The sequence below is a fragment of the Halichoeres trimaculatus genome, unplaced genomic scaffold (assembly GCF_033239565.1).
Source record: "Halichoeres trimaculatus isolate MK-OKI-2021-1 unplaced genomic scaffold, fHalTri1.1 fHalTri1_scaffold_13, whole genome shotgun sequence".
NCBI classification, from domain to species: domain Eukaryota; kingdom Metazoa; phylum Chordata; class Actinopteri; order Labriformes; family Labridae; genus Halichoeres; species Halichoeres trimaculatus.
The window spans coordinates 25299443-25322859 of record NW_027437191.1 but is presented as its reverse complement, the minus strand read 5'-3'; the positions used below and the strand labels follow the sequence as shown (position 1 = coordinate 25322859).

Sequence of the window (23417 nt, the reverse complement as noted above, 5' to 3'; positions counted from 1 at the left end):
ACAACCTGTAAAGTGAAATAGCTTTGCGATACTTATGGTAACATAAAAAATGCTCAAGTATAGTAACCTGACTTATTGTAAGGTGACATACAGTGATGTCTCGTGACACGACCCGTTGTTGTGTTACATATCTTTGCAGGAGAAACCATGGCATGATCTACTGTAATGTGACAATCGTAACATGATGAATTGGAATGTAACATAGCATAATGTAGCGTACTGTGACAAATCTTTTTGTAACCTGACTGTGACATATTATACAGCGATGTGTAATAAAGTGACTTATCATTACCTTTCATACTGTGTCTCTACTAGGAATATCATAACTCGACAAATCATAACTTGACAAATCATAACGTGACGAATTGTAGAGTGTTGATTGTTGGGCAATGAATTATAATGTGACGTGTTATGACAAGGCACATAGGAACTCATTGTGACTTGACTCATTATAACATGACTTATCGTAACATGATATATTGTGATGCCACATATTGTGATGTGACATATGGTAATGCTTTCTAGCCTGATGTATCATAAAGTTGCACATCATAAATTGATGCGTTGTGACCATAGACTGTATTTAGGATGGACAGTGTGAATTAGATATTTACCATTGTAAATGTTAAATGGTTTAAAAGCTATAGCACCCCAATTACTGACACCACCATTGTGCAGCCAGAGTCTGCGCAGTAGAGACTATGATGGACTGGGATTTTTTTTTCTTTCAAGAGTCTAATCTCTTCTTAGTTCTCCCTCCCAATGTATTCAACTATCCCCAAAAAACTACACAAGAACGGCAGCTGTCAATCATTTTTATATAGATGTAAAACCCTGTTTATTAACCTTTAATAACTAATGAAAAAGAAACTCTTCAGAAAAAAGGGGACTTAAACACAATGCAGCCCACTAATATCTTTGAATCACCACAGCATACAGTTGAGAGAAACATTTCTAAAGGTGTATTTATTCTTAAAGTTTGACCACAGCCCATCTGGAATGACTGGGGAGACTGTTTTTGACCTGTATTGCAGCCAATCACCAGGGGGAGCAGTTGCTGTGATGACCTCAAAAAAACGAGCAAGGTGGCGTTCATTTGTTTTACTGGCTATAGTTGGGACATGACGCATAATATACATGGTGCATCGTTACATGACGGCTACACGTGTAAGAAAACTCTGTCACAACCTGCCTGTTAATTTTCTCAGTTTTTAAACATTTCCTCGACAACAAAATGAGTATCCTTCTTCCACACAGACTTTCTTACTGTCTCACCTCCTAAGCGAAAAGAACCCCCTCCTGGAACAGAGTGTCCACTGGAGCTGGAGCAGGTCTTGGCCCAGTAGTTCCCATTGAAGTAGACCCCAACCCGGCCGTTTGACGACGTCCAGAGGACGCAGAAAGGCTTCATGGAGGAGGTGAACTCAGAGGCAGGGAGGATGGAGTCAATTGGACAGACCACTCCATCGACAACTATCTTCATCCCATTTTTATCGGAGCCCAGACTCAGAGCTGTGCCTCTGCTGGTATCGGAGTACGTGAAAATCCACTCCTCCTTCACAGGAACCAGGAGAAAAAGTCACGAGTTTAAGATTGAAAAAAGTACAAAGGGCAAAAACAGAAGCATGACAGTTGACTAGTTGTTACGTTTTTCTGGTCGTTGCGCTCTAGCTCAAAGCAGAGCGTCAGGTGACTCAGTGTTGGTATCGATATAGAGTTGGCGACTTTGGTGACCTGGCCATTACCACCAGTTATGGTGACCTTCTGGTTCCTGAGTGCCACAGCAACTAAAGGGGAAAAAAAGGAGGAGTAAAAGTTCATTATTAAAAGACTTTAAAAAATGCACATGGTACTAAAGATCTTTAAAAAATATATATCTTTTTATAAATTGATTTTTGATTTCAACAATCAAGTATGATGGGAGGAAGTTTCTGATTTTATTAAGTGAAGTAATTGAGGATTGATGCAGCCAGACTCCCGAAAGATGACTCTAAATTAAAACCCAGATCTGCTCAAATCTATCCATGATATCACTCTGTCTTTGAAACACCTCATCACAAAGATCCTCCCCGCAGAGAGACTCTACTGAAGCTAAGACACACACACACAAACTGCTGCTGTCAGAGCAGGTGAGTCTCATTTTTGCAGGTTGATTCATCACACTATGAGATGCTGACCCCTTCACCATCCACCAAAACCAGCTGTGAGGGTTTGAACTCGGGTTAAAGCTGCGTTCAGTGATTCTCATTAGGCAACCAGGCAGCACAAAAGCACCAACATCCAGCACTCAAAGAAACTTTAATCGACCTTCAGAGCACAACAAGTTCAATCAGTTTTCACAGCTTGTGACAACATCTGTTTATATGAAGGTGTCAAAAGATAAGGCCTCTCTAAAAATTGTCTTTAAAAATTTTGTGGGGAACTTACACTCTGTAACACTTTTTGGGCCCTCTGTGGATTATTCTGCAGCTCTTTGCTGTTTCTGTCTTGTGCATGTGACATAATGTAAGAGTTAGAGTTAGCATATTCATGCTTATAATGGAGACAGGTAGCATCACTGAGGAAGCTTCTTTTGCAGCTAACAAATGTGCACTGCTTTAATTGAATATGTGCAGCTTTTTCAGCCCGATGTTTCCTATGTTTTTGACACCATTTCAAACAAGATGGTGGTGTCTTAAGCAGCCGATTAACTTTTATTGGAATACATTTTGGTAATAATGGCTAAGCTACATAATGCTAACTGTTTAGTTTTTGAGAATAAATTTGGCAATAATCTTCCTGGCACAAGAAAAAAAAGTTGGGTCAGGAACCTGTCACAAAACTCTTTTCTAAACTTTATACTTCTTGGATCTCAAGTGATACAAAATGAGCGTGCCGAAAAAAATAAGGGAAACTACAGTGATCTACTTTCTCTGGATCATGATTGAAGTACAATGACAGCTAGTTAGCCAGCTAGCTTTGTCTTGCCAGGGACTAGGGGCGATGCTACGCAGGCTACAAAGAATAAATCCCTTGAATGATTCCACCCCTGGAACAGGACATAGCTTTTATTCATTTTCTATGCTATGAATGCTATGCTAACTGGTGCTGTGATAACATTGGTTCACGCTGTACATTCACAAAACATAACTTGCAGTTGGATGTACATGAAGTGGTGATATTGACAATCGATCCTCCCCAAAAATCACCTTTTGAAAGCAGAAATTAGCCTGCTCATTATGCTAGCACTGGGTGTCAATGAGGGCGCAAACTGCTGTAAGACTTTTGCCATGGATATTCAACTCTTCTTTTGTGTTTATTGTTTTTTACGCCAATAACACCAATGATAATCGATGTTTTAAGCAAATTTACCCTTAAAAAATTGTTCCAAAGCTTCATATCTTTAGGTCCTCTTTCATGTGGTGTGCTAAGCTAACTTTTAGCTCAATTAAAGAAAAATAAAACATCACATTCAGTGCTACCACAAATCCTCCAACAAATCTGAATGGCCAAATTGGCCCTCATGTGTTGGATTAATAAGACCAACAAACAAATCCTCATACAGTTAGGTCAATCAGAGTCACACCGTGCATCTTGTTAGCCTGTTAGTCTTCCTCCTGAACCTACCGTGCCTGAAGCTAACACTGAACCCTCTCTTCTGCACGCTGAAGTCGGAGGTAAACGACAGCTCCATCATGTCCCCCGTCGAGTTCAGAGTCAGCCCGTTAGCCGTTGGACCACAGAACTTAACGTCAGTGTTCCCCGTGTTCACCACCACTCGGTCGTACATACAGTCCGGTGCCTCCTCCAAGTCAAAGTCGAGGAAGGTGAGCTGGATGATGAAGCCAGCGGGGGCCTGCATGGTCCACTTACAGGCCTGAGAATTGGGGTATTTCTGGGGATAGCAGGGCGATGTGAACTCTCCTTGGACAGCCGTCAAAACTGTGTTACAGTTGATGGAGCCGCAGCCCAGTGCTGAGGGTGATGGTAGGAGGGTAGATTCATGAACTTTCATAAAAGGACAACTTCAACTGAAGCTGTTAAGGGTTGTCAGAGGACAAGGACACAACAGGACAGGACAAAGGAAGTCAAGTGGACAGGACCCTTTAGAGGGGAAGGAGATAAACACCTAGGAGTCAGGATGCAAAAGGTAAAACTTTGAGGGAGAGGGTAAACTTTCTCACCAACCAAAGACGCAAAGACAGGATGAAGACAAAAGTTTCAAGTAGGTTATAGGGATTCAGGAGACAAAAACAAGAATTGTTTTTGAGAGGTTGAACTCCAGGAATCAGCAGAAAAGGCTCAACAGCCCAAAGCAATCAATCAGAGAGCTCGTTCACTTCCACGAGTCAGCTTTGTACTAAATTCCACAGCAAACCCATTCCTCATTTAACAGGCTCATAAAGTACAAACCAGAAACGGTGCACGTGCTTTAAGAAAAAGAGCTGTTTGAATGTGTGACTTTCTTTTAAACTCAACTGGTTCAATAAGTTAAAGGGTCGCCTTGAACAACAACTCCACAAACTGCACAGTTTCCGTTCTCTGGTGTCTCACTTTGGAGATTTACTCATTTAATCCTTCAAAACCTGGAGCTCTGTCAAATATAAGTCGGAAAGACTTCGAGTGTACGTGCCCTTCAAACCACACAACATGTCGAGGAGGTACAGAGTGTTCTGACAAACAGCAGCCAGAGCACTCTGTACCTTTAGACTGTATGTATGCAGGCATATTGTCCCTTAAAGGGGGATTCTGCTATTTTTAAAACTAGGTTATGGAGTCTGGCTAACAGGTGCTTAGAGTTTTGGAGGTGCTCCAGTGGATTAGCTCAGATAGCAGGACTGTTTTAGCTGCAGGGTAATCCAGACAGATCAAACTACGTCAACTAAAAATTATTGTTTTTGTCCCTGACTGGCTCTGTTTGGTATTTAAAGTGTCTGACAACATTACAGAAAGGATCCCAACAGAGGGGGCAAAAAAGTTAATTTTTATGTCCAAAAGTTGCACACCTATGGCCCTTCACATACGATAAATCATCCATACAAGTACCCTAATTTTTTTAGAGCTAGCTGGAGTTGTTGGTAGTAGTTAGGCAGTTATCCTGGTTTGGTCACCTCTACGTTTAGTCTTCAACAAAAATGTGTGATAAACTGTTCAAACATTTTATGTTTACATGGTTTACATGTAACATTTTTTTTTAAATTATGGATGATGATTTTGGAAGGCATTTTCTCTTTCAGTGTTTCATGACTTTCCAGGGGTGCTGACCCCCACATGGCAAACCATTGGTTTAGAGTATATTAAGTTCACATGTTAAGGACTCAGCAGCAATCAGAGCCCAAAGGATAGAGGCCTGCCTAAACTGTCACTTTGCCTCTTACAAAATTTACCAAAAGTTAGGTAGAGTCAGCACTTCCTATTTGGCAACCAACAATGGTAGGCCTCAAAGCTCTGCTTTAGAAACAGATGGGTGATGTCACCAAGACTATGTTTAAGATTTTAACAGTCCATGAGAGAAAACAGAGTTTTTAGAGTTAAAGAGAAATATTCTGGGCAACATTCCAGAAAACTTGTCTTATCCTTAGAATGAAAATCCCAAATACAGTGGTACCTTGACTTAGAAATGTCCCAACTAACATTCTTTTTGAGTTATAAACCGTCTCTCAATCTAATGTTTTACTTTGAGTTGAGGGCTCAAATTCGGGTTATGAGCCAGTTTTAGATACTCTACCACTGGAACAGCATCCGCCAAACACCCTGAGTCTCACTATTTCACTTTAGGCTGGTAGCTTGCAGTGAAAACATCAGTATATGCTCACATTTGAACTTTTGGTTGTTTTGCAGAACTTTCAGACTTTATTCAAGAGAAACACCTAGAAAAAGTTGAAACTGTAAGTGTGATGGCACTATAAAAAGAGACTTGGCTTAATTAATTTTAAAAACTTTCTGAAAAGAGGATGAAACTGACCTAATTGAAAAGGTTTTTATCAGAAACACCTGCAAAATTAATGAGGAAGGTGAGGCAAAAATCAGCAAATCAGGTTCAGTTATTAAACTTGATAAAAACAGTTTTTCCCTTTACCTTCAGAACACCATTCTGGAACACTTCTCTCAAGCTTCAGCACAACATTCTGGAACACTTCTCTTAAGCTTCAGCACAACATTCCAGAACACTTCTCCTAAACTTCGACACAACATTCCAGAATACTTCTCTTAAACTTCAGCAAAACATTCTTGAACACTTCTCTTAAACTTCAGCACAACATTCTGGAACACTTCTTGTAAACTTTAGCACAACATCCCAGAACACTTCTATCAAACTTCAGCACAACATCCCAGAACACTTCTATCAAACTTCAGCACAACATTCTGGAACACTTTGCTTTAGCTTCAGCGTATTATTCAGGAACTCTTCTCTTAATTTTTTAGGCAACATTTATTCTGGAATACTTTCCCTCTCATAAAATTTTTGGATCACAAAACCGAGTATAAGCAAGGGGCAGTGTTAAAAATACTGGAGCTACTCGTATATTTCCTCTGCTGGGCTCATTGTTGTCTCTTATTGTTAGTCAATGGATAAAAAAAGAGACTCACAGAGTCTTGCCAGCCCTGCTGTACTGCTCATCACACATAAAGACACTTTATAATGTGCTTTATTGGAAGTAATGGAGCCGATCGAGTCAGTAATATTTATGATTTGTCACTCGACACGTACAGCATGTCACATTAAAGAAATAATAAGAGACGAGCTGAAATGGAAAGTGGAAAGAATGGCCGGTTTCTCTCCCTCGGGGTAACAATGGCCTCCGTTGATCTCAGACTCGGACTCTGCCACAGCCAAAACCACAGCCAACACACTGCCAACGTCACAAACACCAGAACATGTGTGTGAGCGCTTTTTAACCCTTTACTCTCTGTGAAAAGCTGACATTTTTCCACAGTTTCACTGTAGAGACTCGAAGCTCGTGGGAATATTTTAAGAAAGTGTTTGTACTTGTGCACTTTCCCCTACATTCCAGTAAAACATCTCCTGTCTACAGGAACCTAACGTCCCTCAAACATGACTATGGACAGCGTAGGTGGTGACACACTTTTTCAACATTTTACAATTTCAAACACAACAAAATAATATTAATTCATTGAATAATTATAAATTCAACATATGGAAATACAAACTGAGGATTAAACCTGTATACCTGGAGACTATCAAGTTACAATGCTGGATGTTCAGATGAAACGTGTGAAGTCTTTCAAACCTCTTCTTGTATATAATTTGTAAAAATTCTTGAATCTGTCTGTAAACTGATTGAAACACTGCTTTAAAACAAGCACTGGACCTTCCAGAGACTTGCTAAAATGATGAGGTGATCACATTGGAGGGGCGGGCCTCATACACCAAGGTCTGCCCATCTGCCACCAAAATATTGAATAACAATGTCCAGTTTTCTGACACACTGAGGGTTAAAGAAAACTGGACTATATTCTTTGTTTCTCTCAGGAGTTGAAAGCTTCCTCGCCTGATTTCCTCCTGAGGACGGATCGCTGAGTTTCATTCTGCTTCTAATGGATTTACACTGGCTGTGTATCAAAGGGTTTAAATATAAATTAAAGTGAATTACTTTTTGTATAAACAGATAAGAAAAGTAAAGAGAAGCTCACTGTGTGAAAAAGACTCAGACTTTTACCCAAATTAAAGCTGTCAGCATGAAATTTCAGAAATATTTGGACCAAACGAGAAGAAGAAACACACTCCTTTTTTTTAACTAACTAATGAAAGAGTAACCCCCCCCCCCCCCCACACACACACACACAGAAAGCCACTGAATAAAATCAGTAAATCAGGACAGATGGAAGTGAGAGAGAGAAAGAGAGAGAGAGAGAGAGAGAGAGAGAGAGAGAGAGTGTGTGTGTGTGTGTGTGTGCGTGTGTGTGTGTGTGTGTGTGTGTGTGTGTGTGTGTGTGTGTGTTTGTGTGTGTGTGTGTGTCTGTGTGTGTGTGTGTGTGTGTGTGCGCATGTGTCTGTGTGTGTCTGTGTGTGTGTGTGTGTGTTGCTGTATTCATCCTGTAAAGCTTTTAAAGCCACCTATCAAGTTTCTGGCAGAACAATCTCACGTCCCCCTCCATCGCCTCATCGGCAGCCTGCCTCTGAGCTCTGAACCTTCAACCTGGCACACCAACACAACCGAATCCAGAACTTTGAGACAAACTGAGCAGAAAACACGAAGGGAGTCGTTTTGATCTGGGTCAGTTTGTCCTCAGGTGTGGGTTCAGGTAACCTACGGTTCAAAGCAACGTTTAACTGTCCAGAAAAACATCCTTGTACTCATTCTGACAAAAGAGGACGACAGTTTCAGAGGCACACGAGAAAAGAAGTTATTTTTTTGCATTCTGCAAAAAGCTGCAGTTTGCATGCCACAACAGTGGTTGGCGGAACAACTGTGTTATCAAAAAGTGATAAAGAACACTGTAGCAGATGACGGTCAGTGTACGCTCGAATATTGTTAAAGGCGCTATGAGGAGGATCTGTTTGGATTGCATTCCCTCGCCACTTTGTGGCCTGGGGTCTCCTCACACTGTCGTAAATTACTTTTAGTGCGACGTGTGTTTGTTTTGGAGTTTAATAAAGATCAGATCGATACAATTTTTCTATGTTCAAGACAACTTTTTGCTGGATATAACTTGCCAAGGTAAGGGACATATCAGTACAGTTACATGGTGCTACGATTTCAAACGTGACATCATACAGAAAGCGTTTTAAACTACACGTAACTGAGTGATGTCATCAAAACACAAATAAAGAGAAAAAAGTAAAGATGAAATTCTGATATTTCTTTAGTGAAAAGAATGAAAGCCCTATCTGTGATAGTTTTAACTTTGATTAAAACAGGGTGATAAACATCAGCACGGTGAAATCTGCTCATATCATGATGTCGTCAGCAAAATGAATGATAACAGAACGATGACAGTTCAGTCTTTCTGTAAATCCTCATGCTTCAGCCTGCAGCAGGGATCAGATTCTGAGTTCAATTGGATCCTGGCTCAGCATAAAGACTGTAAACTAAACATCCTGACTCCATCCGTGTCCCCACACCCCCTGCTGTGGAGGAACCTCAGCTCTTGACACACTGCGTCTCATTGTGGATCCAGAACACCTCCCTCTGTCTCTGATCCTGCATCTGTGCTGCATTACTCCAGCACGGTGTCAGAAAGCCTCCTCATCTGTGCTGCATTACGAGCCGCCTGTGTGTTTCTTTGACATTATACAGTTAAAGCAAGTCTCAGCTTTGCAATTCAAATCTCACACAGCACTGTCTCTGTCTCTCTGTCATAGCTGACAGCGGAGATCTGCAAGAGATTTGACATGTCCTGGTGGAGAACAAACTGATCATGTTGCAGCTCTGAGCTTTCAAAAACAACGTTAGAGAGAGTTTTAGAGTAAAGATAGATCTGCTTTAGGACAGGAAACGCATTTTGACACTCAAAGTACGCTAAAGGTCTGCATGGGACCAACATGAGGATCTCAAACTCTCAAAGAGTGCAGCCCAGAGACGGATCAGTTTAATGTCAGAGAGACGACCAGTTTGAGGGAATCCAGAGACGGAAGGAAATCATTGGAAATAAAAAAAAAAAAGACGGAAGAACTGATGGAAGATGTGCCTCATGAATTTTATTTCACTGCACCACAACTCTTAAAAAGAAATGAGGTGGAGAGAAGGAAGTAAAGTTAATCAGGGGAGGAATAAGAGACAAAGATATAAAAATGAGAGGATGATAAAGGAAAAAATATGGGAGAGGAAATGGAAATTAAAATGGAAACAGAGGAGGGAATGATCTGTTTTAATGAAATATGAAGATGTGAAACCACAGATGTACACTCTTTGTCAGTCCCATGAATTATCAGACAAAACTGGTAAAAAAAATAATTAAAAAGTATTCCAACTGAACATTTCTAACCATGGAAACAGCCAATAAAACTGTTTACATTGACTGATCCACACACCAACACACTCTCACCCAGTAGGTGGCAGTGCAGAATCTGAAATTACAAACAGAGAACATAGGCCCTGATTCTGGTATGGATCAATAAAGCCTGATTCTGTTGCGTTTCCACAGCCAACTGTGCCCCTCTTGGTAGGCGGTGTGTAAGCTGGACGCTGATAGCTGCATCAGTTATGTAATAGCGTGACATCATTGCAGCGCAACACAGTAAATAAATACAACGAAGAAGGATAACTTGACACAGCAACGATGGAAGATATCCAGCATTTTTTTTCTTTGTGATTGGTATGTAGCTCTTCGTTACAAAGAACAATCAAGTTTTGTTTCAGAGAAGGCTGTGTGCCACTTGCACAAAGTAGGTGACGATTCTTTCCACCAATCAACTGACTGCAGTGTTTCTAGCTCCACCTTCTGGAGTCAGATCAGTAAGTCTGGCATCCCAATGGAAGGGTCCTAAAAAGTGGGACATTACGGGTCGACAATTTGGAGACCTGGCTCTGCTCATTATGTCAGTTTATTGTTGTAGTCAAGATAAATACCATCTGGTTTTGATTTGCTTTGTTTTATTTTGAAAGTCACTCACTGGTGTGAGTTAACACATTTACTGGGATAAGAACCTGCCAGACCTGGTGTCAATTCAGCCATGTCCTTTTATGGACAAAACTCTGAAGTTTAAGCCTTAACTCCAGAAATAAAGAGAAATGATCCATTCATGCTGAAATTATGTTTTAAACCATGCTGCCAACATTGTCATTTCTACAATGAAGATCAGCTTTTTGAATGGGTGTGTATGTGGTTTCTGCAGACAGCCTCTAGTGTACACTCAAGAAACTGCAGTTTACAGCGTTTCAGCATCGGCTTCATACTTTTAAACTAGGAATTGGTGCAAGTGCAGCTGCATGTATGCAGAGGGCGGGACAAAGTCTCCGTGTTTGAGCCAACAAATCTTGAAATCGCCTAAAAAGACACCATCTCAAGATGTACCTGTAGCATGACCACCAGTGAAATAGAGTCATAGTCTTGGACTTGATAATCCGCCTTTTTCCAGGTATCAAAGGATTTCAGCAGCTAACAGACCATTTGAAACCATTACCACAGACGGATGGACGTATGTTGTTGGACTAGAGACTGATGGAGAAAAGCTCCACTTCATAAGAACTAAATAAAGAAATAAAGAAATAAAAAAGTAAATAAAGTCATTTAGACTTTCAGTAGCTGGACAGAAAGCTTGTGTTTGTACAGGATGACTTCATCCGTGAGCTGTTTGTGTTTCAATAAAACTTTGACCGAACTTGAACTCCACACACCAAATGAGCAGAAATGACTCAACAAACTCTGCTTTACTTTCACACGTCACTGTTTCTGTTAGTGCATGTGTGCTTGTGTGTTTTAGGTCTGTGTTTGTGTGTTTGTTTTTTGTGTTCATGGCTGTTTTGTAAGAAGTAAGAGGTGAGATCAGGTTGGGCGCAGGCTGCAAGGATGTCCTGCTGTTTTATAAGCTTCCGTGTGTGTGTGTGTGTGTGTGTGTGTGTGTGTGTGTGTGTGTGTGTGTGTGTGTGTGTGTGTGTGTGTGTGTGTGTGTGTGTGTGTGTGTGTGTGTGTGTGGTGTGTGTGTGTTTGTCACACTTTTCATTCACTAATCCACCCTCCAACTTTTTTCTCCTGACACCTCAGAAATCCAGTGGCAGGACTAGCTCAGTACAAACGACATGTCTCTTTAATTATCAGCCTTCACATAACATGAGAAAAGGCTCAGAGGCTAATAAGTGGTGCTCAGACACTGTAAGTGTGTCAGTACATGTGTGTGTACGTGTGTTTAAGCTGCTAATTACTAGCTTCACTTTGAGCTGACAGTGTGCGTGTGAGTGTGTCTTTTCCTGACCTTTTCATGTCCACAACAACTGAGCTCAGTTTGACTGAGGGTAGATACAGCTTCAGATGAAGTTTGTCACTCTTTCACTTGCATCTCTCTAGTATTATCACAATGCCAGACGTCAGGCTTTGTCAGGTCTGAAAACTACTTTAACATTGTTCCATTATTGAATGAAGGTAGATCCATTTTTTCTGATGCATTCAGGGAAGTCAGGAAATCTAAACGCTGGTTGTCTTTAGAAAGTCAGCATCAAGCAGATTTGCGTCTCAGTGTAAAATGTTTGATCCTGAACAGACTGTTTGCTGCCCTTCAGATATCTGTTCACAGAGAGATGTAAATCCTTCTAAGATAAGCACTGTGCTGGATTGTGTTCTGCCTGCTTTTGCTCTATATTCCACTGTCAGACACTGAACATAAGTCATCATCAAGATCACATGAGTAAATTCAATCCAGGCAGAGACAAGAGTGCAACAAAATTCTTGTTGGGCAGTACAAATGATTAAAAAACTTGAAGCGTTGTGAATTGTTGCAATGGTGGATTGTGTTCTGCCTGTTTTTGCTCTCCATATAGACTGCACCAAATGTGAATGAAATCTTCATCAAGATCATAAACATGACTGAATTACACATAATTCAGCATTGTATAAGGTACAAATTTGCAAACTTTTCAATGTGAAATATCATGATGTTGGAATGTGTTCTGCCTGGTTTTGCTCTCCGAAACCCTACTATATGAATAACATCATCATCAAAATCATTTATTTGAATAATTTATGACAATGAGAGCAAAATATAAGGTCTTGCTGTGTGGCGCAAATAGAATGAGTTATCTTTGCATTCAACACTTGGATTGTGCTCTGCCTGCTTTTGCGCTGTGACCCCAAAAATGAAGAAAGTCATTATCAAAATCAATAGTTTGAGTGAACTACATGTTAAAAAAAGGGTGCCTACAAGTTCTTGTTTGGTGGTGCAAATAGCACTTATTTGAGATGCAAAAAATGCGCAATGTCAGTTTGCTGGATTGTGTTCTTCCTGCTTTTGCTCTCCTTACCATTTTTTAGACAATGAACAAAAAACACTGGGACCAAAATGTCCTACTGCAATTTATTCCACACAAAATATCATTACTGTAGACTGTGTCCTGCCTGCTGTTGGTCTCTTTAAGGTTTTTCCTGTACCAGATGTTAATAAATTCATCATCAAGATCATTAAAATGAATGAAATGCATGTTAAGACGAGAGTAGACTTAAGCTTTTGTTGGACATTAAGTGTGGTGCAAACTTAGGATGCATTCAACATTCAAATACATTACGGCAGACTGTGTTCTGCCTGCTTTTGCTCCACCTACATTTTTTCCAACAGCAAAAGAAAATCATCATCAAAATCATTAACATGAATGAAAGTCCTTGTAGAGTGGCGCAAATGGAACGTATACAGGATGCATATAACCAGCAATGTCACAATATGGAGTTGTATTCTTCCTGCTTTTGCTTCTGATAATTTTTTTTTTCATGTTGCAAATGTAAATAAAAACATCAATACCACCATAAACAGGCCTGAATTACATGTAGAGTCAATGTTAAGACAAGGATAGACACAACTTATGGTTGGGTGGAGCAAATGGAATGAATTCTGGATGCATTCAATGTGCTATGGTGGATTGTGTTCTGCCTGCTTTTGCACTTCATATGATTTTCCTGCACCAAACGAGACTGAAATAATCCTCTAGACTGGCAACCTGAGTGAATTAAGGCCAAAACATTGTCTGTTAGTTGACTACAACAACAAACTGAGAGGAGCCAGACCAGGAGTCCACAGGTCTGAGGTTTTACAGCCCACCATGAATGAAGAGAGGATCATCATTGGGGTAGGAATCAAGGGGGACTTCTAGGTCTGTGACTCCAGCTTTCCTGTATATTCTGAGTGCTACAGGTAAAATCAATGTAAAGACAAGCGATAATGTACGATGCTTACTGGTGTGCGATGGATTGTGTTCCTCCTGCAAACTGTTTTCCTGCAGATATGTAATCAGTTAGACAACAAATAGAGAGTGGAACACTTCCAAAAATCAAACCCAGCCTGCTGTTCACAGATTATCCATCTTCATGTGGAGTCTGGGGTTTGGGAGTTAGCAAATCAGAAAGGGCACAAGGATCATCCCTCAAGGAGGATTCAGGACTTTCATCAAGAAGATTAGCATTAAAGACAAAGGAGCTGTTTATGCAGGGTTTCTCTACAGTCAGCCGAGGTTTACAGATATAATGGACCTGTGTTTTTGGAAAGTGCTGTATCTACTTAGCTGCTCTTCTAGGCTTTCACTGGGACCATGCCACCATGACCAAATATGGCCGCTCTGTGGTAGAATGCTCTGTCTGTCAGTGTCTGTGTGCCGCTGTATTCAACATGACAGCTGGAAACATCAGAGACCTGAGTGATGACACTTCAAGATGAGCCAGTGGCCGCTCCTGTGGCTGAACACGCTGATGACATGAAGGAGATCGTTTCCCACACAGTACATTGGAACCAGGCCTCGACAGAAACGCGACATGTGGGTTCATTTCTCCTTCAGGCAGTGCCGGACCACAACCCAAACTTCTGTTCAACTACCACCGGACAGAGACGGGAAACAAAAGCTCTTTGTTCCTCAGCTGACGTGGGAGAAGAGGCTGGATGTGTTTAAATCCTGGACGAGGGGTTGTTTTAAAGAAGCAGAAATCAAAATAATGAATGAGGAGTTGATGGCGGAGGAAAATGTAATCCTTCTTTTCTTTCTGGGGAGATTTACAGGCAAAGTTTGGACGGTGGAGACACAGCTAGATGCACGATTTCTTATAAGCTTATAAACTGTTTTTTTTTTTTTTTTTTTTTTTACATTACATGAAACCATCTTTCAACAAGCTGCTGACTTTTCACCTTGACCCGGGGTTAGCGATACCTCAGATGATAAACTAGATTCTACAACAGCCCAAAGATACTAAAAATACCCTCTCCTTCTTCTTCTCCTCTCTCCCCTTTAGACTCTAATCCTCCAGATTAGCTGGCTTCCATCAACCTGCCCTTCTCTTTTTTCACCTCTCTGTCCTTTCTAGCGTTTCTCTCACATTCTTTCACTCACATTCCTCTCCTCCCTCATTCATTCCTCTCTCCCCTTCTGTTCTTTATCGCAATCTATCCAACACTCCTTTTCTTTCTTCATCCCTCGCTTCAGCCCTCAAAACTGAGTAAATACGGCTTTATCCTCTAGCTTTGAACACCTGCAGCAGCCTCCTGGACATGTTTGGGGGAATAAAAATATCTTTTTGATGAATTCATGCCTGATGAAAGTAGAAAAAGGAACCATTAAAGGCTCATAAAAATTGACATTGGACAAAAGGTACTGAAGTTAATACATCATGAGATTTTAAAGCCTGTTATTGATTGTTTACTTTTCTTTAAGGATCAATATTGAAGGTTTCAAATCTTCAATACTGATCCTTGCAGAGAAAGTAACAGCTCACACTTGTTCCATGCCACATAAATTTCACCATTTGGCATCCAAGAAACCATGAAATGTATCCAACAACTACTTCTCTAGTTATTGAAACTACTAAAAGACTAAATCTTTGTCTCTCATACTGGAGAAAACCCAGCAAACTGACTCTAATGCTCCTTTTTAACTGCAGTGTGTCACTCTAATGCACCTGGACAGGATTATCATCATAAAACAAAGGTTTAATATTCAGACCAAAGACAGAAACATGACTCTATCTCTCTCTGCAGGTGAGCGCTGACTCACTCTGCCAGGTGTTTAAGCTCCGCCCCCTCCTCATCCTGTGGTCTGTCAGTAAGAGATAATTCAAAAAGGCATCCAGCAGCAAGAGGAGGAGGTGGAGGAGGAGGAGGAGATATGATATGGAGACAATGAGGAGAGAAGAAGGAGGAGAAATTACCAAACTTTATTTTTACTTTAAAAAGTTATTTTTTTTGTTGATGATATGATTTCTTATCTGAGAGTCTGATTAGAGGAAGAGTTGTGACCATCGTCCTAATCTGATGATTCTGTCTCAGCTCATTGATGATTGATAGTTAATCTGTTTTAACAAGAGATTCTAACGAAGGAAGACGAGGTGTGGGAGAGCAAATAGGAGAAGAGGAGAGCAGATTAAACACACACACTGTCTCTCCTGCCTCATCTCTCTTTCTAAGCTTTAAGCTGTGTCTCTTCTGTCTTTCTTTCTATCCCACTTCTTTGTCATTCCCTTTTCTGTCTCTACTTCTTTCTTTTTGGCATAAATGTCACTTTTTCTCTGAAAAAAACTCTACATCTGGAACGACGTACATATATCTTGAAAAACAAGGGGGATCTTTTCCTGAAAATATGGAAACCTAGACTACTCTATGACCTCTGACACCCTTGTCACTCGACAGCTTATGCACCGACTCTGAGTGTAAAGGAGGAAAAAGTACTGTGACCATGGTTTATCAATGTATTAATTGATTTTTTTTGTTTAGTTTTGTTTCGTTTTTGTCTTTCTCTTTAAATCAATTTACTTTTTAACTGTTTTGTTGTATATTTTTTGTCCTGTCTAACTCTCCCTTTTGATATTGATTCTGTTTGTCTTGGTTTTGTTCTTGCATAAAATGTGAAAATACATAAATAAAAAGATAATTGAAAAAATATAAAATAAGAAAATAAATGTCACTTTTTATCCATCTCTCTTTTCCTTTATCACGTTCTTCTTCGATCCATCTCCATCTTTTCTGTCCATCCTGATTTCTGATTTCTCATTGTCTTGATTTTTTTTTATTTCTTTCTCTGAATCTCCAAAATTATCCATTCCTCTTTTTCTTTACTAAACTCTTTACTTTCTCCCTTTTTCTCACTTTTCTCCTTTCTTTCTTGTCATTTTCTTCATGCGTCCCATATTCTCTGCCATCAATAATGTCTCAGGTTAATCAATGTTTCTGATGTTTCTGTCTTTCTTCCTTTCTGTCTCTCTACATCCGTCTCCTGCTTTTTCAGCCTCTCGCTTTTTCTCCGTCTGCTAGTTCCTCTTCCTTTTTTGCCTGCTCTCCATCTCTATTTCTCCCCCTTCTCTCTGTCTCTTTCATCCTCTCTTATTCTCTTTCTACTACATTTGAAGTCTCAGGCTCCTTCTCTCTCCGTCTCTCTCTGGGTGGTTTGAAGATCAGGCCGTTTTGGGGCTTTTATTTTGACATCAAATGTCGCCTCTTCATTAAAAATCCACAAAAGTAAGTTTAATTGTCAGCTGTGGATACCAGCTTCTCTGTCCCTCTATATCAACATCAGTGTGTGTGTGTGTGTGTGTGTGTGTGTGTGTGTGTGTGTGTGTGTGTGTGTGTATGTGTGTGTGTGTGTGTGTGTGTGTGTGTGTGTGTGTGTGTGTGTGTGTGTGTGTGTGTGTGTGTGTGTGTGTGTGTGTGTGAGAGAGTGTTTTTTACAACCTGAAATACCTCTACTTTCTCTCTCTTCAAACCCTTTTGCATCAACAGCACTTTGAATAATGAAGATTTTTCTCTTTGGATCTAAAACATCACAGCTTCCTGAGCTTGTTCTCTTCTAACTGAAGTTTACCATTCACACACACTCACACACTCACACACATGCACACACACCCACACACTCAAACACACCAATAAGCGTTTCTGTTCTTGTAACCAGAGTGGTTTGTGTGTGTGTGCTGTGGTTTGGTTCTTCTGGGAACTTTATGAGTGTGTGTGAACCGCTCAGTTTGGCTTGAGGCTGCTGGTAGAGTATGGAAAATACATTAAACACACACACACACCACACACACACACACACACACACACACACACACACACACACACACACACACACACACACACACACACACACACACACACACACACACACAGTCTCTCCCTCTCAGTGTGTAAAGCGTTTTTGACACTAAAATGGAAAACATGAACGGCCAAGAATCTTTGTTTTTCCTCCTGAACTACTTTCTCCATCTCCGCCTCTCCTCTTCATCCACATTTTGGACCACCGGTGGTCCTGGTCTTGGGTCCACACAGGGCTAAAGTGAAGCAGGTGTGTGTGTGTGTGTGAAAAACTAAGGGGATGATGCAAACCAAAGCTCTCCATCCCCTGACCGATAGTTGGTACCACAGGAAAAGACGAGAGAACCAAGAAGACATGATGTCAGGGTTACAGGTGAGGCCAGCATCCATTCTTGGCAAAGAGATGCTACGAGAAACAGACGGCTCCTATTAAACCCGAAAACACGATTATTTATGTGAAGCTGAGCATTTAAAGCGTCTGAGTGTGAGTGTGTTTCCTTTATTAACTTTCCATACCGACCTACTGACACACTGACCATGCAGTGACATCATCGGTTACATCACCACTGTGCAGCTGTTAAAATATTCCCTAGAAGTAAATAATTCCTGTGGCCCATTGTGTGTTTGACAGTGGGGCTGAAGACCAGGCTAGATGATGCAAAACACCAATTCTTTCTCTCCTCTCATTCCTCAGACCATTAGAGGGCAGTAAGACAAAAACAAAGGCTTTTGTAGCAGTTAGCCTGTTAGCATGGAAGATCTTCAGCTTGTGCTTGTTCTGATGGTGCTTTATTTCACTGCAGATGGATTTGTTGACTCTTTAAAGGAGACAAGCTCTGGAGACAAAGCCGTCTTAAGTTGGTCGAAGCCGTTTCTGAAAGTCCCAAACAGCTTTGAGCAGAGAAACAGCGGACCAAGCGCTTCCCCATCAAAAGCATGAAGACGGCAGAGATGGAGTCGTGTTTGTGCTTCAAAAGAAGCCCATTGATTGAGGACTTAGAGCTGGATGCATCCTTGTCAAACAGCTTTAGACCATCATTAAATACTGATCTGATGAGGAGATGATGACACTTTTATATTGGTATATCAAAATAAACTAGGATGTGCTTCCCCAGTTTACAGGGTCACTCTTTAAACTGGAACACCAGAAGCTGACAGAGACAAAGTCACACAAGTGTTGTTCAAGGCTGAACGGTTATTGTTGATGTTGATATTTTAGCCGTTGTTAGTTGTGGCAACATTTATTAGTTATGTAAAAAAAACATGGTGGCACTTCTTCTGGCACTAGATGGCGGCACCGGTGGCCAAAATAACTTGAAGCACTTCACCGCACTCACTACCACTTTTCCTCCAGTCTTGCTTGTGTTGAATGTCTCTTTGAACAAAGCATCTGCTAAATGAAATTGTAGAATTGGTTAAGTCAGAACTGCAGACAGGTCAATTTATCACCTGGAATCTTATTTCCCTCTTCCTGTAAAACCAGGAAGAGGGAAAAACTGTTTTTTGAAGGATTGTGAGCCCATGTGGTGACCTCCACTACAGAGTCATGTCTGTTTTTATTAACTCGCACTCCTCAGATGACCCTGTCCTTAGTTTTAAGTCTTCAGCACAGCATGATATTCATTTTGTGACTTATGGTCCCGTTTTAAGTCACACAGACCAGGATATAAAGGAGGGTTTGGGGCGGGGTTTCTTTTGATTGACCGGAGACCTTAAAAAGAGTCACATATGTCCAGCTTGGTTACACCTCTTTGTGAGTCAGATGTCATTTTTGAGCAAACAGATTCAGATTTAACTTCTTTTTTCTTTTTCTAAACCAGCACTAACATATATGTTAAAGTTTGCTTTCACCTTCCTTCCTCCCTTCCTCCCATCCTTCCGTCCTTCCGTCCTTCCTCCCTTCCTTCTTTCTCTGCTTTCTTGTCAAAATATGATCACTATTTTGTTCTTCAAACACAAGAAGGTGATAACCAAAACACCACAGTTGCAGCTTCAAAACGTGGGATGCACTGGAAATGCTGATGATGCTGATACCTTGGCTTTGGTATCACCTGATCCAATCCAATACCAGTTTTAGTATTACAACCTTGAGCTGAATTAATCAGTCCATTGCTGCTGATATCAGGTTGACACAGCCCTAATAAGCTCCTAAACTAATAGATGATGTCTAAAAAAGATACAACTGTGACTAAAACACACCGAACAGACAAACTGGGGGACTCCTTGCCTCCTTTGGTCAGATTTTCTCCAGAAACAAACCCAAAACAGCGTTTTTGCAGATATCCAACATCTGAAAAAAGTGCCTGAAGTCAGCAGCTGAAGATGAACGTCTGACAATATTTGGAAGGAATGAATGAAAGCATCAAAGTCTGGAGATGAGTTGCTAATATTTCAGCCTCTAAATAAAAGCTCCCCACACAGATGAAAGCTTGAACCAGATGGAAATGATTTCATGACTTTTCTGCATCATGACATGGAGCTCTGTTAATGGAAGCACGTGACGCGGAGGAAACGAGGCATGCTCGGGAGCAGAGATGGAAAATATGAGTTAGACACCAAAAAAAAGGGAGAAAGAGAGATGGAGTGAAGAGGAAACAAGTGCATGGAGGGTGGAAACATGAAAAACAGGAATGAAAGATGGAAATCTGATAAATCAGTGCTGTCAGGAGAAAAGGCTGCATCAACGGGGATGAAGGTTTCCAGTGTTTACTCACAAAGAGCTTTCAGCGGCTCTCAGCGATCAGAATCGTGTTTCAATGAGCTTTAAAACGCTTTTTCAATCAGGGATGCAGCATTTTCTCCAAACGCAACATGGAAAACATGAAATGCATGACAAATTAAACATGAATGATGGCAAAAAAAAACAAACAGCATCAGCTCAAAACCAAAGCGCTGCTCTATCTTTATAATATTAATTTATTTTATCCACTAAAGCTGAATTAAAAAAAGCTTCCTGGACTCTGAGGTGTAATTAAAGTCAGCTTCCCCCAAAAGACTTGTTTTAATCAGCTCATAAACACTGAAAATCACATTAAATTTCATTTAACCTCATTAAAATCAGAAAGTGTTTCAGTTTCTTGCTTCATAATGATAAAAAATATCATAATCCTAACTTTAATGCTGTATTATGAACATTTAATGTCTTGTAGCCACTTCAGATAAAGAAGAACTCTCATTTAGATTTAATAAAGAAATTTAAGGTGCTAACATCTCCTGATAATACGACAATGAAATCATTACAGCTCTAACGGAGGGCAACAGAAGTCTTTAATCTTTAATCAGCCAAAGTGTTTTCAGATTTTAAAGAGTCGCTCTCACAGCTTTCTGTGGTCGTGGTGTCGTCTGTCTGATGAACCGCAGCATTAATCACCATCTTACAAACATCCTGCTCCAACAACCACTAACCACAGCTTACACATCCCTCACTATACTTGTGAGGACACATACACACTCTTAGCACCAGAAGCTACATGTGTAACAGTGAAGAAAGTCCCAGATTAAACCAGCTCTGTGGGAGTTTTTACACCATGACACAGCTCCACAAAGTGAAGTCAAAATCTCCAGAGCTCCCTCACAAAAGTATGTCAGTATTAATTGTAGATAGAGGTGTCAAAGGCTTCACCATGAGGTGTACTTACTACTTTTACACAGCAGCTATTTTCCTCTCACATAGAAAATTAGACATGTACCAATCGATCAGTGCCAGTTTCCTTAATTTTGGGAGATCAGTGATCGACCCATCCTGAGATATGAAACCAATCTCATATACCTCTGGGAAGGTCTGACAGCCAGCCATTGTCGCTTTTTGCTCTGAGACCTAAAACTCATGTCACTTTATTGGTTGTTTAAGTAAAACATAGAGATTTTATTGTTTCACAGATATTGTTCAACAATTTTCAATAAAATAAGATTGGAGCATTAAAGGTACATGCTGTCAGTTATAAAAAATAAAAAATGAAAACCGGTATCGGCAGGTCAGGCTTTTTAAAGATCGGTGATCGGTGATCAGCCAGAAAATTGTGATCGGTGCACCCCTATAGAAAATCTATTGTTAGCATTGAGCCGCGTCATAGCTAATGAAACAAGCCTTTGGCTCATCATGATTAGCCAAAAGAAAAGAGCTGTCAATCCAAGAAAAAAAGACAATTTTAAAACTTAGTAATATATGACTAATGGTGATTAAAATGTTGTTAATCTTGATTTAAACTTTGATTAATCCAGACAAAAAGGTCTGGATTGATACTAACAAAGATTGGAGATGTGACTTAATGCTTATATTGAGTTTATAAGAAGTAAGATGAGAGACTTAAAGCTGAGAATGTACTCTGTGTTTCAATTGAAACTAGATTCACATCCATCAGCTCAAAGTTGAATTTTGTTTGTGAAAATCAAAAAGTGGGAAAATTGATAACAGATTACGACCCCATGCTGATGACACCATCATATCTAGGAGTAAAATCCTGTTTTAAAAGCTGTTTTTTTTTTTTAAATGAAATTGATACTTTAATGTCTAATTGTTGGTAAAATGAAAACTCCAAAGGCTGAGTTTGACTCTTACTTTAGTTTCATTGCAAAGGTTTTGTTTCGTAATGTGTTCAAAAGCTTAATATGTCAATTTGATTTTGACTTGGGGTCAATTTCGATTTGACAAAAACTCCACTTTAGCTGTGAGAGCGACTTCCTGTCTTTTCTGGTCAAGATTAAGATTCCACTTTAAATAAAATCCCCTGTCCTGATCCTCTCTGCTCTGCACGACAGATCTGACTCGCTGTCTTACCGTTTCTGTGCAGAGTCATCCACAGGAGGATGGGCAGGACGACATGATGGAGCTTCCTCCTCCCTCCTCCTCCTCTTTGTCCTCTGCTGCTGGTACAGGACTCCCTGCAGGGTCACGGAGAGTATCAGTCAGAAACAGATCGATCGATATGAACCTGCTGAGCTCTTCACACCAGGTTTACACATACTGCTCATACCAGAGCGAGTGTGTGATCAGCTTGTTTACGTGACACATACACACAAATTACAGCTTCATCACATGTCGTTTGGCTGTTGGCACACAGTATTTACATATATGTATTAATATTGTGGGCAGGGCTTGTAGTACTGTCTGTTTCTGATTGGTGGAGATGTAATGCAGTTCCTTTGACTTCTTCCTTTGACTAATTAACATAATCCTCAGTGGTTCCTGGAACGTAAGGTTTGTGGTACTTCTGGTTGAAAAGCAGAAAGTTTTGTTGCAGCAGTCTTAGGAACTCATCCACAAAACAACCCAACCAGGGCTCTAGATTAACCATTTTTTAATGGCTGCTAAGTTTCCAAGGTTACCAGCCGATCAGAACTTCCTCTAGTCACTGAATTCATTTCATCATTTTATCATCTACAATTCTAAATTAATCTTACACAGTAACTGGGTATATATATCCAGTCAAAATAATTATACTAAAATGAAACTCAAGAACATGTAAAAATTATTTTAACGTTCCCTTTCTCATTAGGGGCAGGAGCTTCAGAGAGATTTGAGACAGTGGCCAAAAAGGGGTCTTGACTTTTATGTGTTTCTTTTGGTGGTTGCAGCATTATTTTTCCTGACTCTCTGTCTGCTATACAGAGTGTGCAGTCTTTGTGTGTGCACCCACATCTTTGTGTGTCTGATTGCTCATTCGGGAGGGGAAGAAAAGGGGAACTGTGAAGGTGTGGTCATTTAAAGACAGAAATGACGCCCAGTTATGTCAATAATATAGATAACATAAGGCTACTTGGTCTGCTA

At 40.3% G+C, this 23417-nt stretch overlaps 1 protein-coding gene across 4 annotated transcripts in view; it reads right to left on the bottom strand.

Moving 5' to 3' along the window:
* adgrg6 (adhesion G protein-coupled receptor G6) overlaps positions 1-23417 on the bottom strand; it is a 96576-nt gene that overhangs the window by 63989 nt on the left and 9170 nt on the right. For all 4 annotated transcript variants that reach the window (XM_074685384.1, XM_074685386.1, XM_074685387.1 and 1 more), the window contains exons 2-5: positions 22428-22531; positions 3607-3954; positions 1648-1787; positions 1276-1555 (exon numbers count right to left, since the gene is read on the bottom strand). In XM_074685384.1, coding sequence (XP_074541485.1) covers positions 1276-1555; positions 1648-1787; positions 3607-3954; positions 22428-22531 — 872 coding nt within the window. The remainder of the gene's footprint in view (positions 1-1275; positions 1556-1647; positions 1788-3606; positions 3955-22427; positions 22532-23417) is intronic.